This window comes from Gopherus evgoodei, chromosome 3 (genome assembly GCF_007399415.2).
Source record: "Gopherus evgoodei ecotype Sinaloan lineage chromosome 3, rGopEvg1_v1.p, whole genome shotgun sequence".
Classification (NCBI taxonomy): domain Eukaryota; kingdom Metazoa; phylum Chordata; order Testudines; family Testudinidae; genus Gopherus; species Gopherus evgoodei.
The window spans coordinates 177,671,811-177,687,332 of NC_044324.1; the positions used below are offsets into that span (position 1 = coordinate 177,671,811).

The 15,522-nt window shown below is 39.6% G+C and overlaps 1 protein-coding gene across 4 annotated transcripts in view; it reads right to left on the reverse strand.

Annotated features, from left to right (window-relative positions):
* Positions 1 to 15,522, reverse strand: part of KCTD3 (potassium channel tetramerization domain containing 3) — a 57,213-nt gene that overhangs the window by 5,530 nt on the left and 36,161 nt on the right. For 2 of the 4 annotated variants that reach the window (XM_030557507.1, XM_030557509.1), the window contains exons 11-17: positions 11,209 to 11,296; positions 10,929 to 11,045; positions 9,440 to 9,610; positions 5,453 to 5,608; positions 3,665 to 3,761; positions 757 to 941; positions 533 to 665 (exon numbers count right to left, since the gene is read on the reverse strand). In XM_030557507.1, coding sequence (XP_030413367.1) covers positions 533 to 665; positions 757 to 941; positions 3,665 to 3,761; positions 5,453 to 5,608; positions 9,440 to 9,610; positions 10,929 to 11,045; positions 11,209 to 11,296 — 947 coding nt within the window. Of the gene's footprint in view, positions 1 to 532; positions 672 to 756; positions 942 to 3,664; positions 3,762 to 5,452; positions 5,609 to 9,439; positions 9,611 to 10,928; positions 11,046 to 11,208; positions 11,297 to 15,522 lie in introns of all 4 variants that reach the window. The other 2 variants (XM_030557506.1, XM_030557508.1) reach the window with 1 other exon arrangement.

Sequence of the window (15,522 nt, forward strand, 5' to 3'; positions counted from 1 at the left end):
CATCGTCACCCTCCTCAGAACAGACTCCAGCTTTCAAAGGTAAGAAATATGCAGCAGATTGTTCCTTCTCTCTAGCCAAATAGAAAACCATTTGGAATTTGTGAAGAATATATTGGATTCCCAGATGTTACAAAGCATACACATATAATCCCTGGGAATAACACTTCTGAACACCTGAGGCCTGATAGTCTGTCAGCTGCATGTGTGTTACCCAAAGAGAAATACGATTTTTGAGAGAGAATGTTTCAGAACTATTAATCCCAGAGCACACTCAGCTGTGCTTGTCCTATAATTGGCAGTGGAATGTGCTCAGGATTTCCAGCCTGCCTATCTCTGTGAGCAAGGGCTCACTCATTCCCTAAATTGTACAAATGCAACTCCATTGGGAGCAGTATCCCAAAAACATCAGGGCACTTATTTAGGTGCCCAAATATGGACTGAGAGTGCCTAAAATTAGACACTCAAGTTTGAAAGTTTTCACTAAGTCTTGGCGCACAAAGCTGATAGTATATCCTATGGATCTTTGGCCTACCTAGAGCTTGAGTCCCGCAGACGGCTTTGCTGAACCACTGAAGTTGCTGGACTGATGTTAGGAGTAGCGCAGCGTGAGGTGCTCAGATCACACTGATCAAGCAACTTAAGCAACTCTTCTTCTGTCGGACCCCCTACATCTTAGAAAAGATAGATAATGGTCACTGATTACCTCTAATGCAAGCATTTAAGCCAAAAAATAAGTTCTGCTACATTACAACCTACCCTTCTCTTCACTTTTATTAACCATGTCCATCGCTGTGGTCAAATCCCACATCTGAATACTGCCATTTGAATGACCTGTAAAGAGGTAACGTCGTGGTCTTGAGCCCATCCTACTGGATCCTTCACATTCTCGTACAGTAAATGAAGAAATTGTGGTACAGTCGACGGCCTGGATCTCGCATATTCTACAAAAAGGCATTTAACATAATTACAGATTATAATCCTAACTATAGTTATCACATATCCTAGAGGGCAATTGTGAGGCTTAATTTATTAATATTAAGATCTCTGGATAGAAGGCGCTATGGTTTATTTTATGCTGAATTACACCCTTCTCTTTTAACACTCATTTCTAACTCAGAAAATTTTTTGCAGTTCACTTCTAAATGTTACTTTTAGTAAGATTCCAAAAGAGAAGGGAAAAGAGTACCGAGTAGCTGCTAGACATTTAAAAAAAAACCCCAACCCCATAATTAGTTTCCTGCTTTCTTATGGAATCTGCGTTACAGATTTCCTGATTTTAGGTTTGCATGTGCTTCTACAGAGAGATCTGAGCTCAGGATGTGTTCAACGTCAGCACCATATATTAAGTATTGTACAAGACTAATATGTAATTTCCAACTGCTGTCTGTTTTTAAAGTTTACTGAACAAGTTCCTTCAAACATGTCACAGGTACTTGTTCTCACAGAGAAACAAAGTCCAGGGCTACTCTTAATTTAAAAAACTAACCACTTTAAATCAAAAAGTTTATTTACATTCAGAAAATTTCACACCAAGATGAAAAGAAAAGAATTACATGAGAGGAAAAAATGAGGTTGGGAATGAAATGACTGAAGTTTAGGGTAGCTGTCATGTCATTCACCCAACAGTGAAATCAGGAAACCTGTAAAACTTGGGGATGTTAGCCACCTCCGTCATGTTCCTTCTTATTGTTTAAAAAAAACTGAACGCTTGAGGACAAATTCCACCACCGTCATAGCCCATGGTGAGTACCTCCATACTGTGGATACAGCTAATGGCAAGTAACTGTGTGACAAGCCAGGGTATGACTCTACAGCACAGTGACAGCTGCAGAGTGCATAGCAATACCCTAATCTGTTCTCCAAGACTCTCACTTCACTGTAGAAGTATCCATACCGGACATCAGCGTGGGACAAGCTGGTGTGCTATATATTCACACCCTGAGTTGCCATGCAGTAACTTACCATGTAGACAAACCCTAGGAGTCATCTAATCCAGTCCACAATAGATTTGCTTTTTATACATCCACTGTGTTAGTGAACAAAACAAATAGGATATTCAAACTGAAACTTTCTCCTGCATTGTACGAATTAAAGGGAAGGAACAATGGCTAAGCATTTAGGAATTCCTCTGTTGCTTTACTCATAACTATTGAGATTACTGTGGTATCAAAATTTTAAATTGTGGCTTAATTAAGTCATCAGGGAAGAACAGTTTGATTAGAATACAAAGTCTGCCATAACAAAACAGGACAGGAAACAAAAAACAGGTCGCAGTTGAAAATGGTTTTGAATTACTTTGTTAAAATTTATCCTAATATGACACCAATTTTAATAAACATTTGGCAGTTTCTTCACTGTGTATGCATAGAACATTAAATCACAGTGATTTATAACATTCATTGGGACAATAATTTGGCCTCCAACCATATTACAGGCTTCTAATGCTATTTGCTTAAAAAAGCAAACAAGCTGTCAAGTGGATAGCCTAGGTGCGCGGAAAATGTATTCTCTTGATTAATTCCTTTAACAGTTACTTATGACTATATGTAATGAACTCTGATGCAAAGAAGATTGATTCTCTTAAAGGGTTTGTATTCATTACAAGATTAACCGATGATAGGCCATGTGTTACAGATAGTAGGTACTGGTGAACTACTATTAACAGCCATAGCTGTACTAGCACTTTCAATTTAACACTAGTATCCAGGGCTTTCAAGAGCATGTTAGCTACTGCCACACCTGCTATGGCTTTCATTTATTTTAAAACTAAAAGTAAGCAGAGTATCAGTTTTTTAATGAAAGGGTAGCAATACACACCAAAATATGGAAGAACAGAAGACCGCTCTAAAATCAGGAACATAATTAAGCATCCATTAAAAGAGTACACTCATGGTTTGCCTGCAGCCAGCTTGCATTTAACTTGCAAAGTACAATTTTACTGTTATGCTACAAGTGAAACCCAAATTGATCTTTTTACCCTTACGTAGCCTTTCAGCCAATGCTAATCAGCACTTTTCAAATATTTACTAACACTCTAAATATCCCTGGAAGGTAGAGTATATCCATTTTACATATTGGTATAGAGAGACATCTTCACTAGCCCAAGGTCACAGTAAGCTAGCTGCAACACCAGAAAGATAACCTGGGGGGGGGTCCTTACTCCCAGTTCTCCGTTTTGCCCAGTGAATGAGGACTGGGAGTACTGAAGCAAAAAGTCTACTGAGATTATCTATCCAAGGCATTGTGTCAGTTAACTCTTCAAGGTCTTTTTCAAGCAATACATTGTGTAGTAAAAGCAAAGCCAAAAGGGTTTAAACAATTTTTTAAGTTGCCTTTCAGCCAATTACACTTTCTATGCTTTTTTGAAATTATTCTCTTTCTTGGGAAGTTCTTCTGGTGAAGTAAATAAAAGCAAAACCAGACACCTCTTATTGTTGGCACTGATAATGAAACTAGAGCAAAGCGACTGTATGTTTACATTAAAGTGATTATACCTGTCAGATACGCACATTAAATGCATAAGTGAGAAATGAGTTCTATACAGCATCTTTGTGCTTTGACTTGCTAGCACAAGTATCAGAGCCAACAATCTTAGGTGTCAGCTCTTGGACAGGTACAATAAGTGGATTTTATCAGAGATGCAACAGATGATTTGTGCTTTTACCTTTTCCCAGTAGAAGACAACCTGACAAAGAGTTTATTAGTGACGGGAACAACTTTTTGGATGAACACTTGTTGATCATCACGCTCCCCAAATGGTCCTGTAGTTAGAAAGAGAAACAAAGTATTTCAAAACACATTACTCCAAGAAGTTATTGGCAAAAAAACTTAACCATTCCTACCCTATCTAGAAATAAAAATTACTCACACGGATTCAGTCTAATTAAAGGAACCAGGAATCTTCACTGATTCCTAGTTTAGCAAAACACCACACTACTTTTGCATTGTGATGTATAATTACTGACAAGTCACAATAGAAAACCCAATCGGAAAGGTTACCCAATTATTTTGAGTAATTCTGAACTACCAAGGAAGATGTTCACTTTAGACTGTCAAATCAATTTGATGCATTTTTCATTTTTTAACAGAAAATAAACCCATATCTGTGTAATTTTCCATTACACTACTATAAAGAGTTAATTTGTTATGATGTACTGCAAGAAAATATTTATGGGATCTGAAATATGATACGGGGTCCAAAACCTCTTGGTCACTAATGTGACCAAATTTTCTAGAGTCTGATTTTTCATTATTGCTAAGCACCTGCACCTCCCTCTAATGTCAAGCGGAGATGCAGGTGATTCATAAAATTGAAAGAAAAAAAAAAATCAGACCCATATTGACCGAAAAGTTCTTTACAGCTGTTTGGTAGCCCCTGTGAAAGAGGTTGGAGGCCTTAACTCAATTACTAGCAGATTGCCCATCACGTTTTTGTTTTTTTTTCTTTTTTGGGGAGTGGGGGGGGCACTAAACTTCTTAACAGGAAACAACCAAGGGAACTTTGCTCTTCAAAGTGGATGGCATCTCCATGTGTAACATTTTGCACTAATCCAAGATTCTACAATATCAACACTGTAAAAAGTTAAGAGCAAATAGTTGTTTATCAGTATATGTATTACAAGAGTACCTGGAAACCTCAATCTAGGATCAGTGTTCTAGTGTGCTAGGTGCTGTATAAATAAAAGACAGTCCTTGCCTCAGAGGGCACAGTTTAGAATTATAACAAGAACTTTTGATGCATTAAAAAAACAAATGAGGATGGCTTTTCTTCTTGCTACCTGTCTACCCATTCAGTGTTTTGTAAAGAACATCATGCCACAACAGGTGCAATATTAGTCTTTACTTAGGGTTTTCACAATTCTGTTCGTTTTGTAACAGTTTCAGTGTAGTTTTGAAATGTAACATGAGTATAATGTTAAATATTAGACTCATGTGTATAATGTTAATTTTTGTTTCATTTACAAAATGTGATAGCACATTGTGAAACAAACCCCAAAATCTCATGCAAATCAGTTCTAATATATTCTTCCATAATCTCAATCTTGTTTTCTCTCTCTATAAAAATGCTATTAAAAAGGGTACATTAGGTAACCAACAGATTTCTAGGTAATTTATAGGAATCACAAGGCACAACTTCTCTTAAATGGGTCCCTCTGGGAAACCACTTTGCCCAGTACTGTAAAGTGAGTCTATGGAAAGACAAATCAAATTAACTCTAGCTGGAATCAGTTTCAAACAGGAATATTATAGACATGCTACAGTATCATCAAAATGCAAGCTGATTATGCTGTAATTACTCTGGTGTAAATCAGACTCACACACCTGATGTCAATGGAGTCACATGAACATGAAGCGAGAGCAGAAATCAGGCTAAATGCCTGCAATGAACCTTCCAGAGCACAGTAGCCCTCCAAAAGTCCAGTACAAAGTAATGGAAAAACATTTTTCCTACCTATGTCATTTCCAGAAGAGTAACTACCATGGCTCTCTGTTTCCTCCAAGGACAAGATTTTGAATGAAGCTAAGGGAGTAGACCCTGGCTGTGTGGAAATCATTCCTCTGAATCGAGTCACTGTCCATGTCCGAACGTGGTTGTTGTCGGCACAAACTAGACAGAAAAAGAAAAAAACAAAACAAACATTGGAATATTTACAAGAGATGAAAGACTGTTTTTAAAACACCTTTTAATTTATAAGCCATAACATTTAGGATATAATTAAAATTATCTAGGGTCTCCGAGTATCTCTACACAGCAACTAGACATCCGTGGCTGGCCCGTGCTAGCTGACTCAGGCTTGGGCAGCTTCATTGCTATGCAGACTTCCAGGTTCAGGCTGGAGCCTGGGCTCTAGGACCCTGCAAGGGTTTTTCTTTGCTGTGTAGACATACCCTCAGTAATTAAAAATACATTAACTTCTGAGCAAGTTCAATAAAATGCATTCAATCAATTGCGATGATAAAATGAGAGGAAATTGTAGTCATCAATAGTTAAATTACTTATTTTGTTTTCTGAATCAAAATGCTTACGAAAGCCTTAGAAGTAGCAATACATTCTGAATAAATTTGGACTGCAAAAATTACAAACATCTGAAAAGTGGGTCCTGTGCATACTGCGCGTACTGTACAACTCCTGACTTCTAACATACTTTTTGCTGTGGGTTATACAAGTCACAGAGCTTTTCTTCCTTGGTTTTCCCCATCTATAAAGTAGGAATAACATTATCTGTTTACCTACCCTCCAGTGCTGTTGTAAAGTTTAATTAACATGTGAAGGTGTACATCTTACTATTGTTGCGCACACACGCACACACACACACACACACACACACACACACACACACACACACACACACACACACACACACACACACACAATGTTGTTGTAGCCAGGTCAGTCCCATGTTAGATAGAGAAGGTGGGTGAGGGAATACTATGTAGCTCAAAAGCTTGTCTCTCTCACCAAGAGAAGTTGGTCCAATAAATACTCTTGGGGGAATACTGCGCAGTGCAGAATTTTGTTTCCCCCCCATGCAAAATTGGCACTGCTGACTGCCATTAGGGGCTTCTGAATCTGGTAGAGCCCAACACCTAGTTCACCTGCATGGGAAGCACAGGCAGACCGTGGTTCCAGGTTTGCCAGCCCTGTTCAGTCACATGGTGCAGCCAGGCCACCTCCCTGCGCGGAAGTTGCAAGATCTGCAGAAAGGAACAGCTGCTTTCCAGGAGGGGGACTGAGGGCAGGGTGGGGGAGGTGGGAAGAGTATGACTCAAGTTGTTCCAGAGGCGACCAAATCTTAAAATTGTGCCCCTCACTAACAGCAAGTACGGGTCGTTACTGACCGACAGGACAGTAATGAAGCTATGCGAAGCGAAGCCTGTGGCTGGGCTCTGGGGGTGAGAGAGGGGTGCAGCAACCTGGGCCAGGCGGCGCCCTGCAGCTGGGCTCTGGGAGAAGAGGGTGCATGTGTCTGGCTCCACGGCTAGGCTATGGGAGGAGATGGGGGGTGTAGGTATGAGCCAAGGGGCCTCTGCACAGCCCCTCTCGCATCTCCCAAATATCTTCTCCCAGTACACATACACGCCCCCTCCCAGTTCACACACCCCTCCAGCACATTCCCCTCTCCCAGTAGCATCCTCTATTTTGGAACTTTAAATATGGTAACTCTATGGGGTCAGGGGAAAAAAAACAAGAATTGACTAAAATACCAAAGGGACATAATTTTCCTCCAAGGTGTGCCCTGCTGGTACATGTGACACACCCAGCCTGAGGCACCCGACAAAAGCACAACAGAGGAACAGGGTTGTTGTAGGAGTTTCTTAAACTCTCTACTCCTGGGGGAATCTTTTTTGTCATCTGTATTGTTACAGACATACTTCCTGACAGGTATTTTGAAATAAATTACCAAAATAAGTGAAACTGATGTAATTATATTGCGTTATTTTGACAAATAAAATATGCAGCATTTTAAAATATTAGGTGCAGAATTCCCCCAGGAATAAATAAGAGATATTAACTCACCCACCTCATTACACACACTTGCTTTCCTCACAAACAAACCATCTCAAGCATACCTGCATCTCCGAATTAAACAACAGAGCAACAGTCACTGGAACAGCTTGCTGATAGAAATGGTAAATTCTCCATCACCTGGAGCCTTTAAATCCAAACTGGATGTCTGTCTTTCTGAAAGAAGCTCTAGCTCAACCTCAAATTACTGAGCGCCACAGTGTCACTTCCACAGTTGGTATGAATAATTCCTGCTACTGCAGCAATTACTGGGTGAGGGTCTCTAGTTTGTGTTATACAGGAAGTTAGGCCAGATGACCATAATGGTCCCTTCTGGCTTTAAAATCCAATTAAATCTACGTACTATAAATTATTTTAACACATGAAGTTACAATGTTTTAAAATTACTATTCGAGAACATGCATCTTGGGCTAAATCTACACTTACAGCAGTGTGTAGAGTACAAACAACCATCCATAGCTACGCACTGCAGTGAAAGGCTCCAGTGGAGGGGAAAGGCTCCTGCAGCTCCCTGCTGCCGGAGCCTTTCACTGTGGCAAAAAAAGGCTCTGGCAGGGGGAGGCAGCAGGGAAAGACCCCTTTTCCTGCTGCCTCCGCACTGCCAGAGTCTTTCACTGCAACAGAGAAAAACTCCAGCAGCGGACACTACACTGCTAAAAACAGAAGTGTAGATGTAGGAGGCACTGCTTAGACATATAGAGATCTGTGCAGTGTATATACCCTGGGGGTTCCAGCATATAAGGTATCTGTTCTATTTGCCTAAGCCACGTCTCAGCATCTACACTGCTGTTTATACCTGTGCTAGCTGGGTGTGAAGTGGCTGTACTCAACATGCCATTGTAGCCTTGCATGCACTGACTGTTAAAACACATGAACACATTTTTATTTCAGTCACATATTCAATTAAATTTGAGTTTAACTGAATGTGAGAATATTCAAATAAAAACATTTATTGCCTGTACAGCAAGGATTTGCGCGCACACACAAACACACACACATTCATTTAAATAATTTCTTATTTTCTGCCATTTCTTTAAAATTTACAAAATTCATAAAATTCAATGCAAAAATAACCCACTCTGTTAGACGGTGTTACGAATAAAATCTGAAATGCACAAGAATCATATTCTATTTTATGATTCTCTGTCCACATGCAAGATACTTCCACCCAATTTACTTAACTGGAAATTTACAGCCATATGCACAACTGTTGGTTCTGATAATAGACTGGTATATGCAGAGAATTAGGTTAATTTAACCTATATTTTATTGCTGGTTTCAGAAATTAGTATCTTTTATTAGACATTTTATTGTTTTTCTGGAACAAGCTTATCATGAATTGCTGCAATTGGAATACAATATATTGTACAAATATTAAATGTCTTATAAAGACCAAGATTAGGACAAGCATATAGATCAGTGGCTCTCAAACTTTTGTACTGGTGAACCCTTTCACATTGCAAGCCTCTGAGTGCGACCCCCCCTTATAATTTAAGAACAATTTTTAACACCATTATAAATGCCGGAAGCAAAACAGGATATGGGATGGAGGTTGATAGTTTGCAACCCCGCCATGTAATAACCTCATGACCCTGAGGGGTCCCAACCCCCAGTTTGAGAACCCCGATATAGATCATTTTAACCCAACTCTTGTTGTATGCAGATGCTAAAATGAGATGTATTGCAACAACGGTATAATTAACGGAAATCTCCTTAAGTAAGTTTACAATGCTATTAATTTTTTCAGAAGTTTTTTTTTTCTTAATATGCTGTTCTATATGTAATCTACTATGTTAAGTAATTCCAAATGATGGGGTTTGAAGAAAAGGAGACAAGGAGCATGAACATTAGAAGAAATAGAAAAGGGAGAATGAGTGACACCCGTGCATCTGTACATACAAATAAGATTACCTGACACAAGGTGTTTCTCAGACAGCATGATCTTTGTAACAGGACTTCGATGAACTGTAAAGGTCTGAAAAAGTTGAGGGCCTGACCCAACTGTTTCAGGGTGCTGTACAATCACTCTTACTGCTCCAGAGCTGGTGCCATATGCAATCTCAATCCAATTACCACTTACACCTACAAAAGGCACAAACATTGAGATGTTTTAAACCAACCACCATTGCTCAAAGGCAGGGGAAAGTTATATCAGCAGATCTGTAACACTGAATAGCTACTTATTTTAGCACAAATATTTAAGTTCATTAGCAAGTGTAAATAGCCCTAAAAGGGTTAAATTAATTTTACCTTCTCTGCAAGTATTTGCTATCTACTGTTATGCAGTATATCCCAGTGCATCCTGCAGTTCCCCCAAAAAAAAAAAAAACAAAAAAAGGATATGAGAGAAGAGATCAAGCAAATCCCCAAACACATACTATACGCTGTTCCTTGCCTGTGGCCCCAAAGAGGCATTTCAGTGCTTTTTAGAATTTAGAAACACGGAAACCAGCACCTGTCTTGCAAGATTTACTTCTCCTTGTGGGGGAAAGACAATTATATTAAGGGGGAAAAAAAGCTGTATTAACAATACAGGTATGGGAAGGATAAACAAAAAAAAGTTGATGAAATGCCTATATCTTCATCTGAAAAAATATTTGCATCTCACATTTAAAAGTAATAACATTCATATATCAGAGTTAGTTTTGTGGGTTTTGCTTTATCTCCAAATGGTTATGACAGTTCATGAAAGGGTGAAGTATGCGCCAGTAACTTGAATGAAGTTTATCCATGATGTAGCATTATTTTTCAGTAAAACACCATTATGTCTATAATATTCTGTTACACTTTTCTTCCTTAAGGCTGGAGATCACTCCATCTGTTCAGAGCACACAAGATCAGAATAGCAACTCCAAACTGTCAAGATTAATAGTGAGAACTTTGATCTGAACCCATGTTATTGAAGGTTTCTTAATGCTCTTTAATGCTTGGGTGCAGAGACTCCAGGCAAGCAACTATGGTACAGTCTGACCAAACTGGAACATGACAAACAAGACTGTGGCCACCTTGTCCACATAGCGTAAGGACCAAAGTGGTAAGAGTGTTGGTGTTTTTGAAAGTGAAGGACTTAAAGTGTAGAATAAGGTCTTGTGAATATCTTCCTGAAGAGGTCTGGGAATGCAACTTAATCCAAACCAATACTATCCGTCATTCCAAAGTGTAGTATATCCTTTCTAAAATATTTTTTAATTAAATTCATGTCCAGGTTGACAGTCTGTACACCAGTTTTAAGAGTAATGAAAATTAAAATGATGATTCAGCACTGATAACTGTTTTATAATGGAATATAGCACGTATCGGTGCTACTGCTGTTAGAAATCTAAAATACTTTTAAAATATGAAAGTGAAAGCTCTATGTGCAATGAGTGACAAGAGAATGTAAATGACACACGATACAAACTTGTCTTGGGTGTCAGGTAGACACTGAGTGCTGTAATGGCATCATTGGAGGGATCATGATAAAGTTCTGTCACCAGAAGATCATTATCCTTCATTCGCAAGGGAAACTTCTGCATATCTGCATAAAAAAATAAGTGATATCCAAATAAAAAACAGCAGAAATGTAAAGTCAGTTCATAATAATGATTACACTTATGAACAAGAGATAATATTCCTGTTAGGAATAATTATTATAACAAAATTGAATATTACAATATGAATTTTGCTGTTTTTGTTCTTACCGATGTAATATATAGAGCCATTGTTACAGCCCAGGAGTAGGAAAGATCCAGCAGTATCATAGCTGGTGATAGGGACAACATCTTGAACCTAGTACAACAGTAAATAAAATATAAAACATTAGTTCACCATTTTCTTTCAATTCTAAATGTAACTTCATGTGCAATTTTCTTTGCTGTTTCTTGTAATACTTTGTTTTTAAAAAATCATTTCGATTCTTATACTGTGTGCAGCACCACACCACTGCTTAAAAAACAAAAACAAAAAAACCCTTCCCACCACTGCCCCAGGTAGAAGTTTCAAAAGCTCTCAGCATATGCCTAACTCTTCTTCCATTGAAATCAATGGGAGTTTTACTACTGAGTTCAATGGGGTAGAGTTAAGCCACCACTAAGTGTTTTTGAAAATCCCACCCTAAATATGCACATACGGACACAGAGAGAAACAAGGCAACTAGAAGCTGTAATTATTATTCAGCATTATGATACCGTAAAAGGGGAAAATACCAACATTAATATTTTCAGAAATTCAAGTTTCTGCTAGAGCACTGTTTAAATAGTACATCCTAACTTTTTATATTATATTATATGCATATATATATTTTAAAATCCACAGAACACATTTTTTTTCCATCTCCCTGCTGATTTTTAGCAAGGGAGAATTAATAAATTCAAGAGCAACCATTCCAAGTGCATTCAAGCCTATCCCTTTCTCCTCTCCTGCCCTGTGGAAACTCCTGCCTGCCAGTCTCTCCAGCAGCTGCAATGTTGAGAAAGGGCTTCCCTGTCAAGCGATCTGTGGAAGGAAAAACTGGTCTCTTCCAACTCCCATGTTTCAGTCATTTCTTAGCCCCACAAAGGGAGCTCAACGGAATGAAAGGGGATCTCTTGTGTTCCAAAAACCCATTGGGTTCCAGTCCCATGCAGAGTCAGAACTACAAAGGTTGTTGTTTCTGAGTCTGAGGCCGAAAGAATGTCTCCTTTGCTTGAGATCTCTACACAGAGACAGGATACATCAGCTGCTGTGTTTCTCCCTGCCCCGTATGAGAGTGTGGTCATTATACTTGCACATGAGAAAGGAAGCTCAAGTCACTATAAAAAAAAAATCACTAGTCAAACTGATTTTATATAGAGCATGGTCAAATGCACACCATAAAATGAATTAAAGAAAAGATTTTCCCCTCAACCACTAGTCCAATTTCAGTCAAATTAGTTGTTGTCCAGCTATACCGAAAGAAGGGCAGGAGACACTTGACATGAATTTAATTAGGCCGCAACTTTATTATTAGATGTCTGGAACTACCTGGCTGATAAAATAGTACAGTGCAGGCAACTCTATGTTCATTCAGATAACTACCTCGGACTTCCACCAGCTCCCTTTCATTTTCCATCTAGGTCCCCCATGGCTTGGACCTTGCTGTCCACCCTGCCTTGTAGGAGAGTTAAGGTGGGCTATAAGAAAAAGGGGTTTGGCTCCCTGCCATATCAATCATAGGAGCCCCGAGAAGCCTTGGCCCCATCCCTCCCTTTCCGTTCCTTTCCTTTAAAAAGCAGATCCTTTTTAAGTCCTTTAACCAGACCATTTATCTGCTCACTGGATGCCTTCCCTAGTGGAGTGCCTATACTGGACATCCACCCCACACTTACAAAATAAGTTGCGACAGATAGTCTAACCACTTTTCCTCCTCACCATAATAGGCCCTCCCTGACACCCACTGTGGGGAAGGAGAAAAAAATGCCACTCCACCAAAGCCAGTATGAGGTGAGGGGAAAATTCCTTCCCAGTCTCCCCCTCAAAGAAACACCTAGTTCAATGCCCACAGCAAGACCTAACCCAACCTGATAGTTGCACCTTGAGAGGAGGGAGGGTGGTTGCTGCCTTGCCTGCTGCTTGGAGAAAGGGATTCCAATGCCAGGGCATGCACCTTTTAAAGCCTTCCACCTTTATGTGCCCGGGGGGGGTCAGTGCCGCCAACCTGACGACCACCCATCTTTTTGCAGCAGTTTCTGACCTCCTTCCCACCCCTCCCCTGCCATAAAGCACTGCTACCTTCTTCCAGCAAGCCCAGATAACATCCATCCCCCCTGCTTCAGGTGTGGTGATTACTTGAAACATTAATTAATGAAATTCTCTAACTAAAGGTATTGTTTTGTGAAGCTGATGGTGTCCTTTAAGTCCCTTGGAAAAGAAACTATTTACATAATACCTATCGCACATCAATGCATAGGATAAAGAAAACATTTTCCATACAACTAGTTCTTCTTATTTTCTGTAACTCACATTTACTCATAAACTCACATTTGGTTTACAAATTATCTGCAGAATTACAGCTCTTTCAGATTCTCTGTTAGGCTTCACAAAAGAAAACAAAATATTTACTGAAGATATCACTTTTCTTCCAGAGGGCAAACTTCCTCAGTACAGACTGCTAGAGTTAAAGGGGTGGGTTTATTTTATTTAGTTCAAGTGATCATTCCCTTTTCTTGCTTCTCTTCACCCGTATAATGCACAGTATCTGAGTTAGGTTTCAGCTTTATTCTTGTCAAGTGCTCAGATATTACTATGATGAGTGCCAATATAATAACCTAGACAGATGTTTTAATATTGAGCGACTGCCCAAGAAAATTGAGCAACAATGTCAAGAATAGCAGCTCCTTTAGACAATTCTTTCACAGGATTAGTTGAAGTGCACCATGTCAAATTCTCACTACACACAATAAAATGGGATAGCAAAAGAATCACCATAAAGAACTTGATTTTTAAAAACCCAAGATTCCATACTTGGAATTCTTAGAATACTGCAACACACCTTCATAATGGTTCATTAGTCTCACGAGTTCAGATATTTAAGAATAGAAGGACAAAAAACCCTTAGTTCCAGCAGGCTTATCAAGCCAAACAATTATCCTGAGGTGCTCTCTACTGGATTGTATGAGAAGATCCTAGAACAGAAGATATATTATACTGGACCCTCGTCAGAACGCGGGGTTTGGGATCTATGCGTGGTCCCGCGTTAATGCGGGGACCGCGTTACTATGGATTCTAATGAAGGTAATTAAATTTGGGATCCATACGCGGTCCTGCGCGATAAGCGAATTCGCACTATATAGACGTGGGTCCACTGTACTACAAAACACTGGCTGTTTCTTGAGGACTTCCAGAATGCTGCTAGCAGTGCTTGTGCACAGACAGAAATAACACATACCCTGATACTGTAAAGAAAAACATGTAGAGCAAGAAAAATAGGCTCCACATAGTCAACCCACCTGAGCAGCAAGAGGGCCACAACAGTATCAGGGAATGCCGTATGGGGAAGCCTGAGCTCCACCTCCAACCAAGGCGGCAGGTCTCGGGCTGCAGCCCACTCTCCCTCCAACCAAGGCGGCAGGGCTTAGGCTCCGGCCCCCTCCTGGGGTCATGTAATAACTTTGTTGTCAGAAGGGGGTCACAGTGCAATGAAGTCTGAGAACCCCTGGACTAGATGACCCTTATGGTCCCTTCTAACCTTATGATTCTATGTTTATATTTGGCACAACCCATGCAACTGTGGCTATACTGCTATTTCATACTTACACTAGCTCAAAGAGAGCTACCACAAGTGTGTGTACACAAGCAGGGGGATCAGCCTCCCAGCTCAGAGTGTAGACAGCTTAAGTGACCAAATGATGAGCAATTTTTACCTGGTAGATGAGAACTTGAGATACATCTAGAAATAAAACTAAAATTACATGACAACAGTTCCTACTAGCTTAAGAGACTAGAAACGAGCCACTCAGAATTACTATTCGGCAGACTGAAATTTGTATGTGAACAATTTAATACAGCGTTGTCAAATTTAAAAAATTGAAAACTCAACCTCCTCTAGCTGTTTACACATTACTGATTTTCACTGCTAGATTATCTAATGCCTATAACCTTCTTGCTATATCATATGCCATCAAAATCTTGCCTGGGGAATGACGTTAGGGAAAGCCACCTCAGCTAGTCTGCCCCAGTCTCTGAGAATCAGGGAGGAGATGCCAGAATCTATTATGGATACAGAAAAAATTATAACATCCTGAGGAGGAATTATATAAAATGCATAAGGATCTCTCTTAGCTAGAGGGAGAATGGCTGGAAGAGAAAAAACTTCCTTAAAGTAGAGCTTGATCTATGGGCAATTCAGAAAGAAGGGGATGAGAAAGCATCGACTAAAAGATGACTTGTAAGAGGATGGAGTATTTATTGTGTTTACACCAAGATCACAGGACACTGTAACCCCCTGCCCAATGTAACAGAATGGCTCTCCCAAAAAAGGCAGAACAAGAACCTACTGC